Here is a 16,250-nt window from a genome sequence, read left to right on the forward strand (position 1 = left end):
TTTGAAACACACCAGCAGCCACCTCACTGTGCTCACATCCACTATTTGGTCTCCAGAAATGTTCAGCAAGCATTGATGAATGTCAGTGGGTGCCATTTTTTCCACAGTGAGGAATTCAGTGACACACCTTTGCTTCATACACACTTCCGTATCAGATGCCATTGTGTCAAACTGCCCCTCTACTGCCATCTGTCACACAGCAACGCCACGTAATGGAGTATTGGTGGGAAGGTTCAACCTCTGTTGCTGTACTGCCAACATCCGCCTCTAATATCATGGGCCAACAAATCAATATATCTTCTCCTAATATTTTTTTCTGTTTTGCTTCCTGTACTGTTTGCTCAGTGATAAGGCAACCTTTATCTGAAAATGAAAACGTTCCATGTTTTCACCTATGTGAGCATAAAGTAGTAAATGAAAATTATTGGCTTCAATCTGGAGTGAGAAAAAAATGAGAAATAGAAACTTGCCAAATGGCAGTGTCATTCCTGAAGAAATGCACTCAGTTTCTGCTATCCATATTTAACATTGTTCTAAATAATTTCCTTAACTCTGTCGTAAGGAGCAAGGCAAGTTCAAAACAATTCAGTATTTCCATGTACAAGTTGTTCAGGCTGTAATGCATAACCTGAAGAAGAAATAAGTCCCTGGATCTTTGCATCCTGTTTGTCATCTAGTTCTGTTCAGAGAGGTTTCTTCCAGAAGAAACAGTCCTGAAATTCATTCTTCATCAGAAGTATGAAGACAACAGGGTCAGCCAAGGTATCATTAAACCACTGAATTACTTACTTTACAAAACAGCTTGTTTGTGTCTCTGTAAATTATTCTCCTTCTTATCACAGTGGTATATTTTCTAGCCTTTGAAACAAAGTGAGCTCTGTTAGGCCCATTTATATTCATTATCTGTTCATGTTTAGGAATTTTGGGGGACTGTAACAACAATAGGTGAAGTAACTGGAGAACCCTCAGTCCTTTGATTTGCCACATGTAATCCACATAAGGTGATTCATGACCTTGATTGTAGGCCAGGGTGTCATTTTGGTCCTTTCCAGGTGGCTCAGATTTTTTTCTGGAGAAAATCTACTGTATCAGTCATGTATTACAACAGCACTGAGGGAGGAGATCATAACTAAAGGAATGAACAAGGAGATCATGTTCAGATCTGTATTCAAAATACCTTTTGTGAGAATTCATTCCTTGGATTTGAAACTAAATGCACTCTTGTTTTGACGTTGGCAGGGAGCACAGGAACTATAGGGCCTTTGTGTCAATTTCCAAGTTTAGATACTATTAAGAGTAGTTATTTTCCTTCGGGATTTTTTATTTCTAAAGTTTGTGGACTCAGGTTTTATTTATTTTCTTAATCAGAGGAACATTAAAAGAACAATAAAAGAAGATAGATCAGACACTGAGCTTTGTCATTCCATCATTAAAAGGGTCGTGCTAGCACTGTTATTTTGGCATATAGTATATAATGTTTTTTACCTCATAGCTAGATTTCATTTCCAATGTTGTAACACAATCTGAGCTCACTCTTCCAGATCTGGAATTCACTCTGAAATCATGAGTGTTCTTCATTCCAAATTTATGCATTTGATTTTCCTTTTATATGTGTGATTTTCCTTTTATAAATTGTGAACTACTGACTTACCAATGTAGTAACTCAACACAAGGGAAAAAGATCCCTTTCCAAACAGAGTACTGATGAGTTCTATAATTTAAATCTGAAGACACACACTTCTTTAGCTTTTATGGGAGAGCAAGTATGGCAGCATCAGCAACTTGCAGACTGTTCCTTCCACATTTACAGAACACACTATTCTGTTCACCTGTATGGAAATGTGCAAGTCTGTGAAAATGTTTTCTTAAATACATGCTCCATGATTCTGCCTCTACACTTATCTGTAAGGTCACTCACCTATGAAGTGTTCATCCCTAACTGTTTATCTACTCTTCAGTTTCTTGTGCAAATGTAGTTGATTTATTTGTTTGCTTCTGTCTGCAGAAACACAGCTTTCTACATCGTCCCCAGGACATATCACATATTCCATGTGTCTCCCAAAGTTCTCTCCAGCTTTTCATTTCCCATTAATTGATTTTGGTTGCTTTTTTTTTTTTTTTTTTAAATGCTTTTCAAGTAATAGTCATTGTAAAGATCATAACACCTCTGAAAGGTATTTAGAAATCATTTCACTCAGCCAACCAAATAGGATACATTGCTGAAGTTACAATAGTTTAAGTAGGAATACCTGAAGTATAGTAGTAAGCACAACCTGACAATTTTAGTGTCTCAGCTTTCTAAACCTTCAGAAAAATATAATCCTACATTTAAGTCTAAATTGACACTTTTTCCTTAAGGCACAAGAATTCAAGCTTCTAAGTTCAGTGGCTAGAATGCCTTGTTGAACCGAACAGAAAGAACAGAAGGGAACACAGAGAAGATTCAGTGTTTTATTTGTTCATTAGTAACTTAATAGTTTAGTACTTCTAGAAATATACTTCAACTGTGGGAATCTGTTTCAGACCAGCTATGTGCATACGTTTGCATCCATTCCAGAAAACCAGAAGGCATTCTCTTGGACTGGTAGAAGTGGGTCTTATAAACTGTAACACAGCAAATATCTGGATCTCTCAACAGAGAGTCCTGCTAGTATTACGGGCTGTTGTGCAACATCTCAGGCTCACCTACCCATAATATTTCTCAAGGAATGGAACAACAAGTTGTATCTTTTTATTTTGGAGGACAGTACATAGTTCTTGCTGGATACTCGTAAAGTAATTGTCAGTCACCCTCAGTGCCAGCTATGAGAAGGTCTTCCACCAGTAATAAACAGATTGGACATCTCTGTTGCTTCGAAGCAGTTTGGTTCATAATGTTAGTCCATATCAATGTAGCTTCTAGTTACTACATTTCATTTCATCTAAGAAAAGCCATGCAAAGCACCACGGCTTTGAGTCTTTGTGTATTGTACATCTATTCTAACTTCTTTCTGTTCTCTAGTCACAGCAACAGAATGGTCCTGGACAAATTAAAAGATCTTCTGGGAGTTGCCCACCATACCCTTCACTGTCCACAGTGACAAGAGGCCTTCTGTTGCCCATCAGTCTTTCTCTTTGGGGTGGGATGTGGCCAGAAATTCAGTTCAAATAGAAGCTGCAGGGAATTTCCAAGGTATGGATAAGAAGAGAAACATTCTTTTCAGTCGTTTTCTCTGAGCATTATGTCTTGTTCAAAGGCAGGTAAAAAAACAATCCTGAATACAAAGGAAGGATATCTGTATTCAGAACATTTTAATGAGAAGGGAGCTTTACAGAATTGCAGTCCTAGCCACATGGCCTTCTCATTGTGCATATATGTGTGTGTGTTTTCTTTCAGAAGCAGTCTGGCACAGATGACTCTAGCTTTAAGGGTCTTCCTACAAAAAATATGCTAGCCCAGCTAATTTGCAGAGCATGATAATCTTTAAAGCTCCCTTAAGTGAGCCTCTGGTACTTTTTTAGCTAATGATTAACTTGAGCCCCTTCCCCCCTTTCACATGTGGATAAAAAAGGGAAATATAGAGACTGAAAGCAGCAGGCATGAGTAGTTCCTTCCCTAACTCCATGGACTAAGAGGTGTTCAGGTGTGGAATCATCTGACAAAGAGTTCAGAACTATCAGGCAAAGCAGTGAGGGAGCTGATCTTTTTAGGGTAAAAAAGAGAAACTGTTTTGTGACCAGGCTGAATTCAGGATGTTTATGAGCTTTATCACCCTACTTTCACTGGTACCAGCAATGTTTGTGTGGTACAGACGGCAGCTATTCAATGTTCCATTTATTCAGCTTCATAGTCTTCTTAGTTCTGGAGATTCTGATGTAACTGGAGAGTTTATAGTGATTTCTTGTACAGAGGTCTAGTGTTTAGAGTAAGGCTTTACTTATCAGTACTTTTAGAGTCTCTTCATGGCTCTACATTCATATCACCCTGGGTAAGTCATTAAACCAGTTTTATTTCAGCCTCCCAGTCTGGAAGACAATATCTATCATAGAGGGCTTGTGTCCAGCTTCATTTGTTTGATTGAGATCTTTGGATAAAATTGTTTTCATAAGAGGAATGCTATGATTCACATATTTATTAAGTCATAAATATTCTCTATTCTGGATAGAGAAAAGATGAGGAAGGATAAAATTTGCCTGTTAGTCTAATTTTTTACGGGCATGTTACCCATATTTTCTGTTAAAACTATCTCCAGCACAGTAGCTGGGAACACTGGTGAATGATTTCTGAGTGCCCAGGGTAGTACATATCTTGTGAGCATAACCTAGTAAGTACTGAGCAGGGACTGGCAGCAGCAGCATGCCCTTCCTCACAGCACCCAACTGGCAGATCAGCTGGACTCCACTGCTGGTGCTAGGGTATCTCTTTTACCTCCTCCTGGGTGCTATGGTGTTCCAGCTGCTGGAGAAGCAGGCAGAAACCCACTCTCGGGACCAGTTCCACTTGGAGAAGCTCAAGTTCCTGCAGAACTACAGATGCTTGGACAGGCAAGCCCTGGAGCAGTTCATACAGGTAAGAGGAGCAGGCTTCCATTATTTTGGCTCAAGCATTATTTTTGTTAGAAGCAATGTTACTATTGTGGCCAAGCATATCATAAATTGATCTGCTGTCCACAATGTTAAAGGACTAACTGTACAGCAGAAAGGCAATGCTTTCTCAAGCCCTTTCGTGTATCACTTTATTTTAGCCTATTCATGAACACCCAAAAAATGAAAAAGTGTTGATGCACCTTCGTGCTACCTTACAATAATTCCAACTTCATGGTTTGTGACTCCCTCATTAAGTATTGCAATGGAATTTTGCATGGAGAGAAAAACATCACAAAAACTAGATTGTCCTTCTAAGGCACTTCAGCCCAAACCTATGCAAATTGTGCCCTTTCTTTCTTCTGGAGATTGTCTATTGCCCATGAATGTATCCACCAGAAGCTGTATAATTTGTCATTTAAAGCAAGTACTAAAGAGCTCTTAGCTCTTATTCAGTATGGGTTGTCAGTTAATAACATCTACAATTACATTTTAATCTGTCTCTCAAAACAGGCTGGAGATGGATTGCAAGTCCTTACTTGGTATTATTATGAACAAATTCATTCTAGCATTATAAGAATTGCACAAAAATTCCTTGAATTATCACTTTATTCAGGGTTGGAATTTCTCCAGACACGGAGCTCAGTGCCTGCATGGTTTGAACTCTTACTATCAGGTCATTACAATCGACAGAAATACTTAACAGTGCAAGATTACTGAGGATTTCCACGAAGACACATGCTTTAGATCAATAAAAAACCTAGATTGTATAAATCGGTTTGAGGAAACGGTGAACTTCCAGTCAAAAAGGGATCAGAAGGTAACTGAACTCTGTGTACAAGGACAATGATCTGATGACTAATACTATGACATATTTCTTATGGAATATTTGACTTTGTCCAAAGAAGGACTAGAGTTTTCAAGAGCTTACATGCCTGAAAACATGCCTGTTTCTTTCCATCTACATCAGTTGTTGGTGTTACCTGCCTTTCCCTTCTCTCTGTGGTAATGACAGTAAAGAGGAAGACCGAATCTCACTCTAAACCACACTTGCATGCTTTATAGAATTAAAAGGCTGTTAAATCTCTGGTACTCTAGAAACCTTAGGGAGGATTCACAGATGTCCAGATTCTCTTTCCTCCAGTGGAGCTTCCTTTGCATTTCCAGGCCACTCAGACTATGGCATTTTGCTCTGTCTCAGCTGAATCAGATACACTTCACTTGTCAGCTGTTCCAGACAAAACCAGCTGAGGGCACCAAATTATCATACACAGTGCAACAAGCTTTAGTGTATTCAGCACTTAACCTTCAAGGTAATTGTGGAGGTGCCCTCTCAATGTCATTTAGGAAAGTTGTCCAGCTCCTCCTAATAGTATGGAATAGAATTCCTTCAAGATTACATCTCTAACTAATGCAGGGGATCAATCATTTGACTGTACATTTTAACTGCATGGTTAAGGAGACCTGCCTACCATGACAGAGGTTCCAGCCTAAAAAGTGAGTGTTCATGCTGTGGTGAGACATTTGGCAAAGATATGAAGTTTGTAATGTGGACTTTAAAAGTGATATCTAGGAAAAAAAGAGGTTCTTGAAATTCCAGCCCCTGAACAGACGGCAGCCTGTTTAATTCAGAGATATCCTCAGGGAGAACAAGAGAACACATTATTCATTAAGACAGCTAATAAGATGTTTGATACACAACCAGGAGCTGGATCTCTTTTGCACATAGCAGTTTGATTATCTGTTAAGAGCTATCTGGAACAGCTAATCTCCAGACCACGAGAATCTTGATATTGACTAAAAATTGCTGGGAACTCATAGCCAAAAAGAGTAATTCATCCTCGCTAGTATTTACATGGACAAAACTGAAACAAGCATGCTCCTCATACCCTTTGCCACTGGTACAAACACATATTTACACATGCCCAAACTTACATTTGGAATAAGATGACTACACCAGGGAAGGAAAAGAGCTATATGTATTTTTTAAGGCATAACTTCACTTTATATTCCAAGTTTGATGACCCTGGGGACTCCCTTCATTCCTCTCCCCTTAGCCTTCGTGTAGTTATGGAACTGATTCTGCTTCAGTGGCCAGTGGTGATAAGAGTTCAAGTTCCTGGCCAGCTCTACTGCAGAGTTTTGCCACATCAGCATAAGACCTCTCTCAGGTCATTTTACTTAAGCTCTGCCCTGTTATCTGCACTATTTACTGCTCTGCTTGCTTAAGATGGAAAGTAATATCTACTTATCTGCTGTATTTTTTTCTTACATTTTTCCTGTTGATGTGTAATGTGTGGCTCATCTTTGCTCCCTTGACCTCTTCTACCTCAGGTCCTCATGGAAGCATGGGAAAAAGGGGTCAACCCAGAACGAAACTCTACGAATCCCAGCAACTGGGACTTCAGCAATTCTTTCTTTTTTGCAGGAACTGTTGTCACTACTATAGGTGAGATAATCTCTTTCCTTATAAATTGGGGTTTCCTCCGGCTGTCCTGCAAATCCCTGAGAAAAATAAAATGACTGTACTGAATACACCTACAAGATGATCTTAATTACTCGGGGTTATATTTTCTCACGTATTTCAGACAATACCTATTCTTGTGTATCCATCATATCAGATCTGCAAAAATGGCCAAGTGCCTCTTTGACATATGTGATATGACTGTGTACATGCACAGCAAATCCTGAGGTCTCTTTGAAGTACTCAGTTACATTCACTATAAAATCAGACTTGTGGAAAATCATGCTATTTGTTCAGAATGGCATTTTCCACATTAAATGTTCTCTTAGCAATAGTGAATACGCAGAGCTCTATCATAAGATATAGCAATTTATAGGCAGAATTCATTGTGCGAAATCATAGGCCTGCGTGTCCTTCAGGCTTAATGGAAGTGGGCTTCCAAGCCCAAGAAATGATGGCCTGCAGATTAACCATGAAACCTTTTCTTGTAGCTCTCTTTTTCTTCTGTTCCAGGCTATGGTAACCGGTCCCCCAGCACAGTGGCAGGACAAGTCTTCTGTGTGTTTTATGCCTTATTCGGAGTGCCACTCAACTTGGCCTTCCTTAACCAGTTGGGTAAAGGCCTCAATGCTCATCTGATTACTCTAGAAAGATGGGTGCAAAAGCCAGGCCATGACCAGGTACAGCATGCATCTATCATTTCTTCCCCACTAATAGAAACTATTTTCTCAGGGAGGTAGTGCAGCTGCTAGTCTGGATTTCCTTGAGTGTGTTTACATCTTTTTGAAATACAGCAATTATATTGCCCTCTATATCAGAAAATCAATATGCTATATTTATCTATGATAGCTTTATAGTAATCTGCTTTTTCCCGAGGGACTCCCAATTTGCATTTTTAAATGCTGATTCAGCAGAACTGTTAAGCAAGCATAGCCTCAATTTTGAGCAGGGTCTTTAAGTTCTGGTGACTTTAGCAGAGTATACTCACGTACACACACTGCTGAATCAAGCTCTTATTATCTAGCCTATGCTAGTATCTACCCCAGAATCTAGGTCTATATTATGCAAAGACAACTTATTTTTATTGGCCTGCTAATCTGGCTTGAATTACCCTCCCTGATTGTGCCAGTAATTTAGTACTTCCTTCCTTTTTCTTTTTTTTCTTTCTTTCTTTTTTTTTTTTTTTTTTTAATGTAAATAAGCCATCCTTCTCTGTAGTTACAGTTTGTTAGTGAGTGAATTAGTCCAGATGTACTGGAATAAGGGAAACACTGATAATGTGAAATATGTGAAGGTCGTTTGTAACAAAGTTAGTGCACGCTTCTGAGTGAGAGGTTCGGTGTATTGACCCCTTTAGATACTGAAAAGGGAGATATGGTTAGATATTTTGAAACATTTCAGCTTTGTCTCATGTGTCTTTTTTTTCTCTTTCTCATTTGTAAAAATCACTGAATTACTGCATTCTTTACCTACACAGGGAAAGATTTTCTGATGAAGATATATAAGTACCATTAAATGCAGCTAATTTATATAAGCAAAACATTTCTTAACTGCCTTATCTATGTCTGTTTCTCAGCTACATGCAGCTCTTTCAGCACAAGGGTTTTCATGCTAGTATAGCTGGATCTTTCCTGAGATTTTCAATGCAATTTAGGGATGTAATTTTTTCTTTTTCATAACTTCAATTATCACTCGATTTTTGACAGAACTCCTATGACCGGGTGAAGCTTTGGAGCTTTATCTGCTTCTTCACCCTGAAAAGCTACCAGGAAACCATTTCACCTCCTTTTAAACACAATTTAATCCTGCTTTTGGAAATCAAAATCAATTCTTCATTCCTGACTTACTCTCCTCTACCGTGTATGTTGCTACTAGAAAGTTCTTAAAAGCCAGAACAGTATGTAACACTGTGAATTTCAGAGCTTTGTGCAATCTTCATTATCTAATTGAGTGCAATTACACTTCTGGAATAAGCTAAATTTGAACAGAAATCAATTACATCATGTTGATAAGTAATTTTCAAAATGCTTTGCAAGTGAAGTTAAATGATTGCCACGAGTTTGCATCAGACTATGCAGCACTGGTCAAAAGTTCACCAGAGCCACAACTGTGTTCCCTGGTAACCCACGAGTTCCTGATCCTCACTCCTTAGATCAAACCACCAGGCCATTCCCCTGTCCGTGACCCATCCACAGACATTCCGTGTATCTATCTGGTGCAGCCACATATGTTGTAACTTAGCAGGCCTTAACGTCTCCCAAAAGACACACGTTTGTAATGAGAGACACAGATCTACTCTGTGCTGACAGAAAACAGCCCTGCTCTGAATGCTTCTAATTTTAAAATAAAAGCAGGCAAACTGACTTCATTCAAATTTCATCCAAACATATTTTTGGCTGAGCTCTTGCAAGCCACTTTATAAATCTTTGGAAGCAGTCACAGCAAAGAGAACCCCAATTTGTTCTTGCCAATCTTTGTGTCATGAGCTTGGTGCTATTCCTGAAAGACTGGATCCAAGTGCTTACAAGAGCATCTCCATTTAAATAGAAAAAGTGAACATTTCATTCCTATGGTTGCTATAGTAATTTTGAAAATATGACTCAAGTGTACTTCAAAACTCATTGCAAAAAGCTTTAAAACATCTTTCTTTTTTTCCCACTTTTGAGATATATATATTTTCAATTCATGATCCAGTATCTATGTAAAGGATAAACAGCAAGGTCAGCTTGTAGTTCACGGAAGCGTTGGTTTATCCTTCTCTTTTTGGACACAGCTCCCAGCAGGAGTAGGTTTATGCTTTAAGAGCAAAACAGACCCAGTAATTTTCACTAGACAGATGCTTACTGCTGTTTTGCTGATATCTTCCTTTTATCTTTCAGGTGGTTCAGAGACTGGCAGTGGCTGTCTTCCTGACTGCAGGGACCTTGCTTTTTCTAGTGTTCCCACCACTGGTTTTCTGTTATGTAGAGGGCTGGAGCTATGGAGAAGGCTTTTACTTCACCTTCATCACCCTGAGCACCATTGGCTTTGGGGACTATGTAGTAGGTAATAATGAGGATAAACATGGTTAAATTTTATCTTTTTGCCCACATTCTCTCCTCACTGGGAGGAGCTTTGTTGATATTAGGTATTCTGGTGAAAGCCTAAGTACAGAGAGCATAGATAAGTATTCCCCTATAAATACAGTATGAGAGAGAGAGAGCGCTGATAATAATGAGGTAATACGTGGCATGGACATTTTTTTCTCTCGAGCAGCTAAGCTGAAAGTCACCATATTCATGTGATGTATGACACTGAATACTCATTCAACAGTGATTATACCTAAGTTTGTATGAATGTGATCCATGGGTGACAGGTGGAATATAAATGAAATCTCTGAAGTCTTTGAGACGTCCCCTCCTAACAGTTATTTGTTTCAGCAAGTGCCTACCATTCCCAATACAAAAACCTGTAAAACATGAAACTCTCAGTACTGACAGTGGGAAGAAAATTACGAACAAGCCCTGGAGGACTGTGAAAATACATGAAAATACATGAACCCTTGAAAGAGTGTATAGTCTTCGAAGATCTAGGCTGAAACTTAGCAATAGAGATATATGAGGTATCTTTCCATGCACGAAATGGATGGCTGTGATGCTGTCCTGTGTCCATATCAGCTGCACCAATTGAACAATTTGTATATATACCAAACCAGGGGTTAAGATTTCCATAAGCACTTAATTAAAATGGCTGCACATTCCAAAAAGTATACTCCGAGTGATTTTGAATGCTGGCTAATCAAGTATGTCACAATACAAAAAGTAATGAGTATATCACTGTGGTAGTAAAGCATATATTTTAAAATCAGATGAGATCTCGTGTGGGTTGCTTGAGTAAAATTTGGCTAATGTATATTGAGCAGTAGATTTCTAGGATGATTTTTGTTCATCAGCAATTGGAAACACTCAGCTTTGTTCTGTCCTGATTAACTTTAGATTTTTCTCTTTTTATTATATAGCCTTAGCTCCAGAGATTTTATTCCAACCGTTCAAAGCTAAACCTGAGATTTGGAACAAGAGGAAAAAAATAATAATAATGCCCATAAATTACACGAACTTGTTAAGCTTACACATTTGTGTGGGGAAGGGGAGGTTATGACTGTGTGTGTTGTCTGTCAGGCCAAAGCAGTCAAGATTAACACGTGAGGTTTCCTGGATTTTTCAGGTGCAAACCCCAACAAGCACTATATCCCACTCTACAGAAGCCTAACTGCAATTTGGATTGTTTTTGGCTTGGCCTGGCTGGCCTTGGTCTTCAACGTTGGAGCTGATTTGATGGAAAAATTCCTTCAGCTCAAATGGCACAAGCCTGACTTAAGCTTGTCAGAAGGAGCCCCAACCAAACTGGAAGATGAACCCGAGCAGCCCAGGATTCACATACCTACCTGAGCAAGGTACACAGAGAGCAGTCTTGAGGGAGCACCTTTAATCTGCATCTCATACTAAGCAAGCTCTGTGGATGAAGGATAAAACTACATGTCGCAGACAGTTTCCGGAGCAAGAAACCTTTACACACACTGTCAAGGCATCAGCCAATTAAGACCTCCAGAGAAGTAGCGTGCATAGTAAAGCAACTGTCGCAGATTCATTTTGTACTTCTCACCTAACAAAGGCAACTTCCCTCAAAGTAATCAATTACTGTCCTTTCCCATTTTGTATTGGAATCCTGTTCTTTTGGTCATTCATATTCAAAAAATCCAAGGTGAGTGCCTCCCAGCTCCCACAAGAAGTGCTATCACTAAGAATCACCAATGGATAAAGTCGTGTTCAGAAGTCCTCTTTCATTTCTGGTTGGAAAATGAAGATAACCCCAGAGATAACAATGGCAATGACCATCTGTTTAATGGCATCCACTCAGTTAAGATTTGTTTGATATCATCTAGAAGTAGAGGCTTTCATGTAAAAAGGTAACATTTCTTTCGTTCCTGAGCTAACGTGCTTCTCTCTTAAATTGTGTAGAACTTTTGTGTCTACCCAGCACCGTCTGAACTGTTACACTTCCATTTAGAACTAAATGACAGGTCAGAGCAGGTCCTTACCACAGTTCATTTCACAGCCACCTGAAAACAACACGTTAAGCTAAATCTCATTGCAAGCAAACTTCCTTATTTCCAGTCAGATCACTATTATTACAGTCTGGCATTTGCTTGGACTGGTTCAGAGAAGAATTATCATGCATTGTATAGTACTGATGCTGTGCATTTACCTCTAAAGAAGTCTGATAGGCTCTTGTGCTAAATCTGATCCTCGGCCATTCGTGTGGCACTGGCAGTGGAACAGAGAGATTGGTTCTATCAATTATCGTAAGCCAAAAGTAACAGCAGCCATCTCCAAAGAGACAGAAGAGCCACAGAATTTTACCCAGGCAGCTCGTAGCAGGCTTGCCACTGGGATATGAAACTGTAGTCATGCTTCATATTAAGTAAGCTGTGGAAACTTGATTAAGCAATTATGTATTCACTCTGAGCGTCACACCAGATTGTTTGTAATCATCACTAACATCTTCTGTGGATATGCTTGTAATAACATACACGCTGCTATTTGTTCAGTGTGACTTATTAACCAGCAACTAATCCACTTAAAACTCATGTTAAGTGGAACTTTAATGTAAAGTGTGACTGAAATATGACTGGGCATGCAGACTAGCCCCAAGGTAGTCCCAAGGTAACAGGCTACAGAAATATCAGATGTCAACATTTCAGCAGATACTTTATATTTCATTTTAGGGAAGTGTCCACAAAACATGTAGATACTTGTGTGTAGGTTACAAATCTCACATACTTGCTGTCCTAGACTTTCACTCTGAGGAGAGTCCAGCAGGCTCTTGCATCTGGCTCGGTGCTTGTTTGCTTTCTTTTTGCAGTGCTAATTACTAACTCCTGCCCAGTGCAGTTTGGCTGTCAAATCTGAAATGCCAGCATGTAAGAATGCCATCTTTAGCTTATTCAATTCATTTGAAAACTGAGCTCTCAAATGCTTATTCATCTGAGATTTCCTTCACATCTTACGACTACTTACTTCACAGATTTTATCTTAGTCTCTGCACTGATCTTCCTCAACAGTTCCCATAAATTTGCACAACAGTTTTCTTTGTAGCCTGGTAGCAGACAGCTCTGTCCTGTCTGGCTTTTTGTATCTTCACAAATCTCCTGAGAAACATACTTTCTCAGTATTCTCTCTTCTTAGGCATAATGTTAGCACTTGATAGCATCATCACCATCGCTATACTCTGTAACTCTCTTGTGCCATAAGACACTTCTGGTCCACTTGTGTGAAAGACAAAGCTAAATTCTGCTGACCTTCATATCCGGTCAGTTTCATTCACCTCTCCTTTTTCCATGCCACCTTGCTTTATCTAATCACAGCCAGTCATAAAACATGCGGTAGTCTAAAGGTGATGATATAAACTGTTTTATAACATGTTGCATGCCATAAAAAGTGATAATGGGGTTTATCAGGGAAAAAAAGCATGTGTGGACTACTTACTGGCAAAGAGTTTGTTAAAACCTTTCTTACGTGACATCCAACAGCAGAGAGTTTGAGCTCATTTTACCTCACCCCCCCATATTGCTCCTATACTTCGTACTGGTTTTGCAAAGTAGCAGCACGATGAAACTACCTTCTGAAATTTTTTGCTTCTACTGCTTTTGGCAAGGCTGAGAGTAGCTATAGTAGTTCACGAGCTGCCTGCCAGAAGACTCAATAAAACCAAAAACCCACCAGAAAAAAAAGAAAAAAAAAAAAGTAGAATACGGCCACAGTGGGAAAATAAAAAAAAAAAAAGAGAGGGAAGATAATGCGTTAGGCAAGTGACAAAAGTTTCTTGCATGCTGTCAATTTTTCAAGATCCTGAGATCCTAGAGGTCATGCACATCCATAATCGTGCTTCTTTGTGATACACACTGGAAGCTTTAGCCCAGTTTTTTTGTACGGATGGATCAAGTACCCATCTTCTAACAAAAAGGGATGGTCTACAAGCATCATCTGAACTGCTAAGAGAAATAATCTGTGGAAGAACTGTATGGTCATGAGGGCTTACCAAGAGACAGAGGAGTGCACAACAGGACTCTTGCTCCTTTAACAACCCACTTTACCCGTGGTGCAGCCCTGCACAGAATGGAGCTTCCACAACCAGCTACAAGATGCTCAGCTCAACTGCATGGGCACCGTCATTTCTGAAGCCCTGAAGTCTGTGACAGAAGCAGTGCCCACATCCCATTGGTGAAGTGGAGGAGCAGCACACTGTACTAAGCAACTATCCTTTAACCCCACTCAACAAGCCCTTCCTCGTCCACCAATGTGTTGGAACCTTCCAGACAGCATCAAATCATCATCTGCAGATATTTGAGCCAGTCTCTTCACAAAATAGAAGGCTAGCACATATGTATCCCTTCCAAAGGTATGTAGATAGAGGTATGTAGTGCCCCCTATTTATTTCCATGAAAACTAGTTGATAGAGCAAGTTCTCAGTTACAAAACATAGTCACCACCAATAGCTATGCATTTTCACCAGCAACGAACAAGAACCTGCATGCTGCATTCATAAACATCCATGCCAGTGGAGGTGACCACTGCTGAAATGCACCACCCACTGCCTCACTACGCTCACATCCTCTGTTTGGTCTCCAGAAATGTTCATTAAGCATCAGGAGATACCAATGCGTGTCATTTTTTCCACTGTGAGGAATTCAGACATACCTTTGTTCCATACGCACTTCCATGTCAGATGCCATTGTGTCAGACTGTGCCTCTGCTGCCATCTGTCATGCAGCAACAACACGTAATGGAGTATTGGTGGGAAGGTTCAACTTTTCCTGCCATATTACCAACATCTGTCTCTGACGTTGTGGGCCAATACAAAAACATAGGAGGCATTACGTTTGAAGCAACCCCCGTACAGTACATTTACTAATTGCAAAGTGACATTCCTGAGAATACTCATGAAAATTAACCAAACATTTTGTCAAAATGTTATGTGATTCTTCCAAGATATATAGTGAATTTTAACCTCTTCCTCCCCAAATTACTTCTAGCAAGCACATGCCTGATGCCCTGGGTTTTCATGCAGTCCTGTAGCTGCAAGCCCTGAGCCTCACCTGTAATTTGTTTTACATTGTTTGTGTGTAAGCATTAGTCAGTTATGTTCTACGCAGTAGTGTGCTTTATAAAAACTGATTTTAATGTGTTTATTGTGTAAAAATACAGCTCTATTTCTGTATCTTGAATGAAAGAAAACTGTATCTACTTTTCAGTTTCTTTACATCTTTCTCTGGTGTATTATTTGTGGGAATTTTTTTTTTCAGTTTACTCATCATTCAGTAATGAAGACATTGGAAAGGCAGAATGAAGCATCAAGAATTTTGGTTTTTTCCTTATTTGTTTTTAGACTGTGTTGATGACATAACCTAAGCAGGAATTGGTATATCTTACAGTGTTTTAGCAGTGAAACTTTGCCAGTCTTACGCTGGCATAACCTTGGAAGTGCAATTCTGAATCTTGTCAGAAAGACCGTGGGCTTATGAAAGACAGCCCAAAGCATCCCCCAGAAAACATCAGCACATTAGCAGAGCTGTCCGAGTGCTGCAACATGTTTGAGCACTGCCTGGGATTGTTCAGTCCAGAGAAGAGGAGGCTCAGGGGAGACCTTATCTCTTTCTACAACTGCCTGAAAGGGGGTTGTAGCAAGGGGGGGATCAGCCTCTTAGGTAACAGTGATAGGATGAGAGGTAATGACCTTAAGCTGTGCTGAGAAAGTTCAGGCTGGATATTAGGAAAAACTTATTCTTCAAAATTGGTGAGGCAGTGGCACGGGCTGCCCAGGGAGGTGGTGCAGTCACCATCCCTGGAAGTGTTCAAGAGCCGTGTGGATGTGGCACTGAGGGATGTGGGCAGTGGGCATGGTGGGGTGAGCTGAAGGCTGGACGAGATGATCTGAGAAGGTCTTTTCCAACCGTAATGATTCTGTGTTTTTATGAAGCACTACCATGGCAATAAGATCATGGAGCAGAAATTTCCTGCTCGGAAATTTAGCGGTTTTATTCTTTCTTTTTTTTTCATTTTCCGCAATAAAATATGCGAATTACAAACTTTCTGTACACCCAAGATGATTTGGTTGGTTGTCACTATGTGTGCAAGAACCCAGTGGTTCATTTGATGCTGTCCTGTACAAGAAAATAAGGGCTTAA

The 16,250-nt window shown here is 39.7% G+C and overlaps 1 protein-coding gene across 1 annotated transcript; it reads left to right on the forward strand.

The window, feature by feature from the left end:
- Positions 1–78: 78 nt before the first annotated feature.
- Positions 79–16,151, forward strand: KCNK16 (potassium two pore domain channel subfamily K member 16). The gene is made up of 5 exons (XM_001235223.5): positions 79–4,549; positions 6,898–7,012; positions 7,541–7,707; positions 9,907–10,072; positions 11,231–16,151. Exons 1-5 carry the CDS (start codon positions 4,337–4,339, stop codon positions 11,452–11,454), a joined length of 885 nt encoding a protein of 294 aa, XP_001235224.2. The 5' UTR covers positions 79–4,336; the 3' UTR covers positions 11,455–16,151.
- Positions 16,152–16,250: the final 99 nt, after the last annotated feature.

This window comes from Gallus gallus, chromosome 3 (genome assembly GCF_016699485.2).
Source record: "Gallus gallus isolate bGalGal1 chromosome 3, bGalGal1.mat.broiler.GRCg7b, whole genome shotgun sequence".
NCBI classification, from domain to species: Eukaryota; Metazoa; Chordata; class Aves; order Galliformes; family Phasianidae; genus Gallus; species Gallus gallus.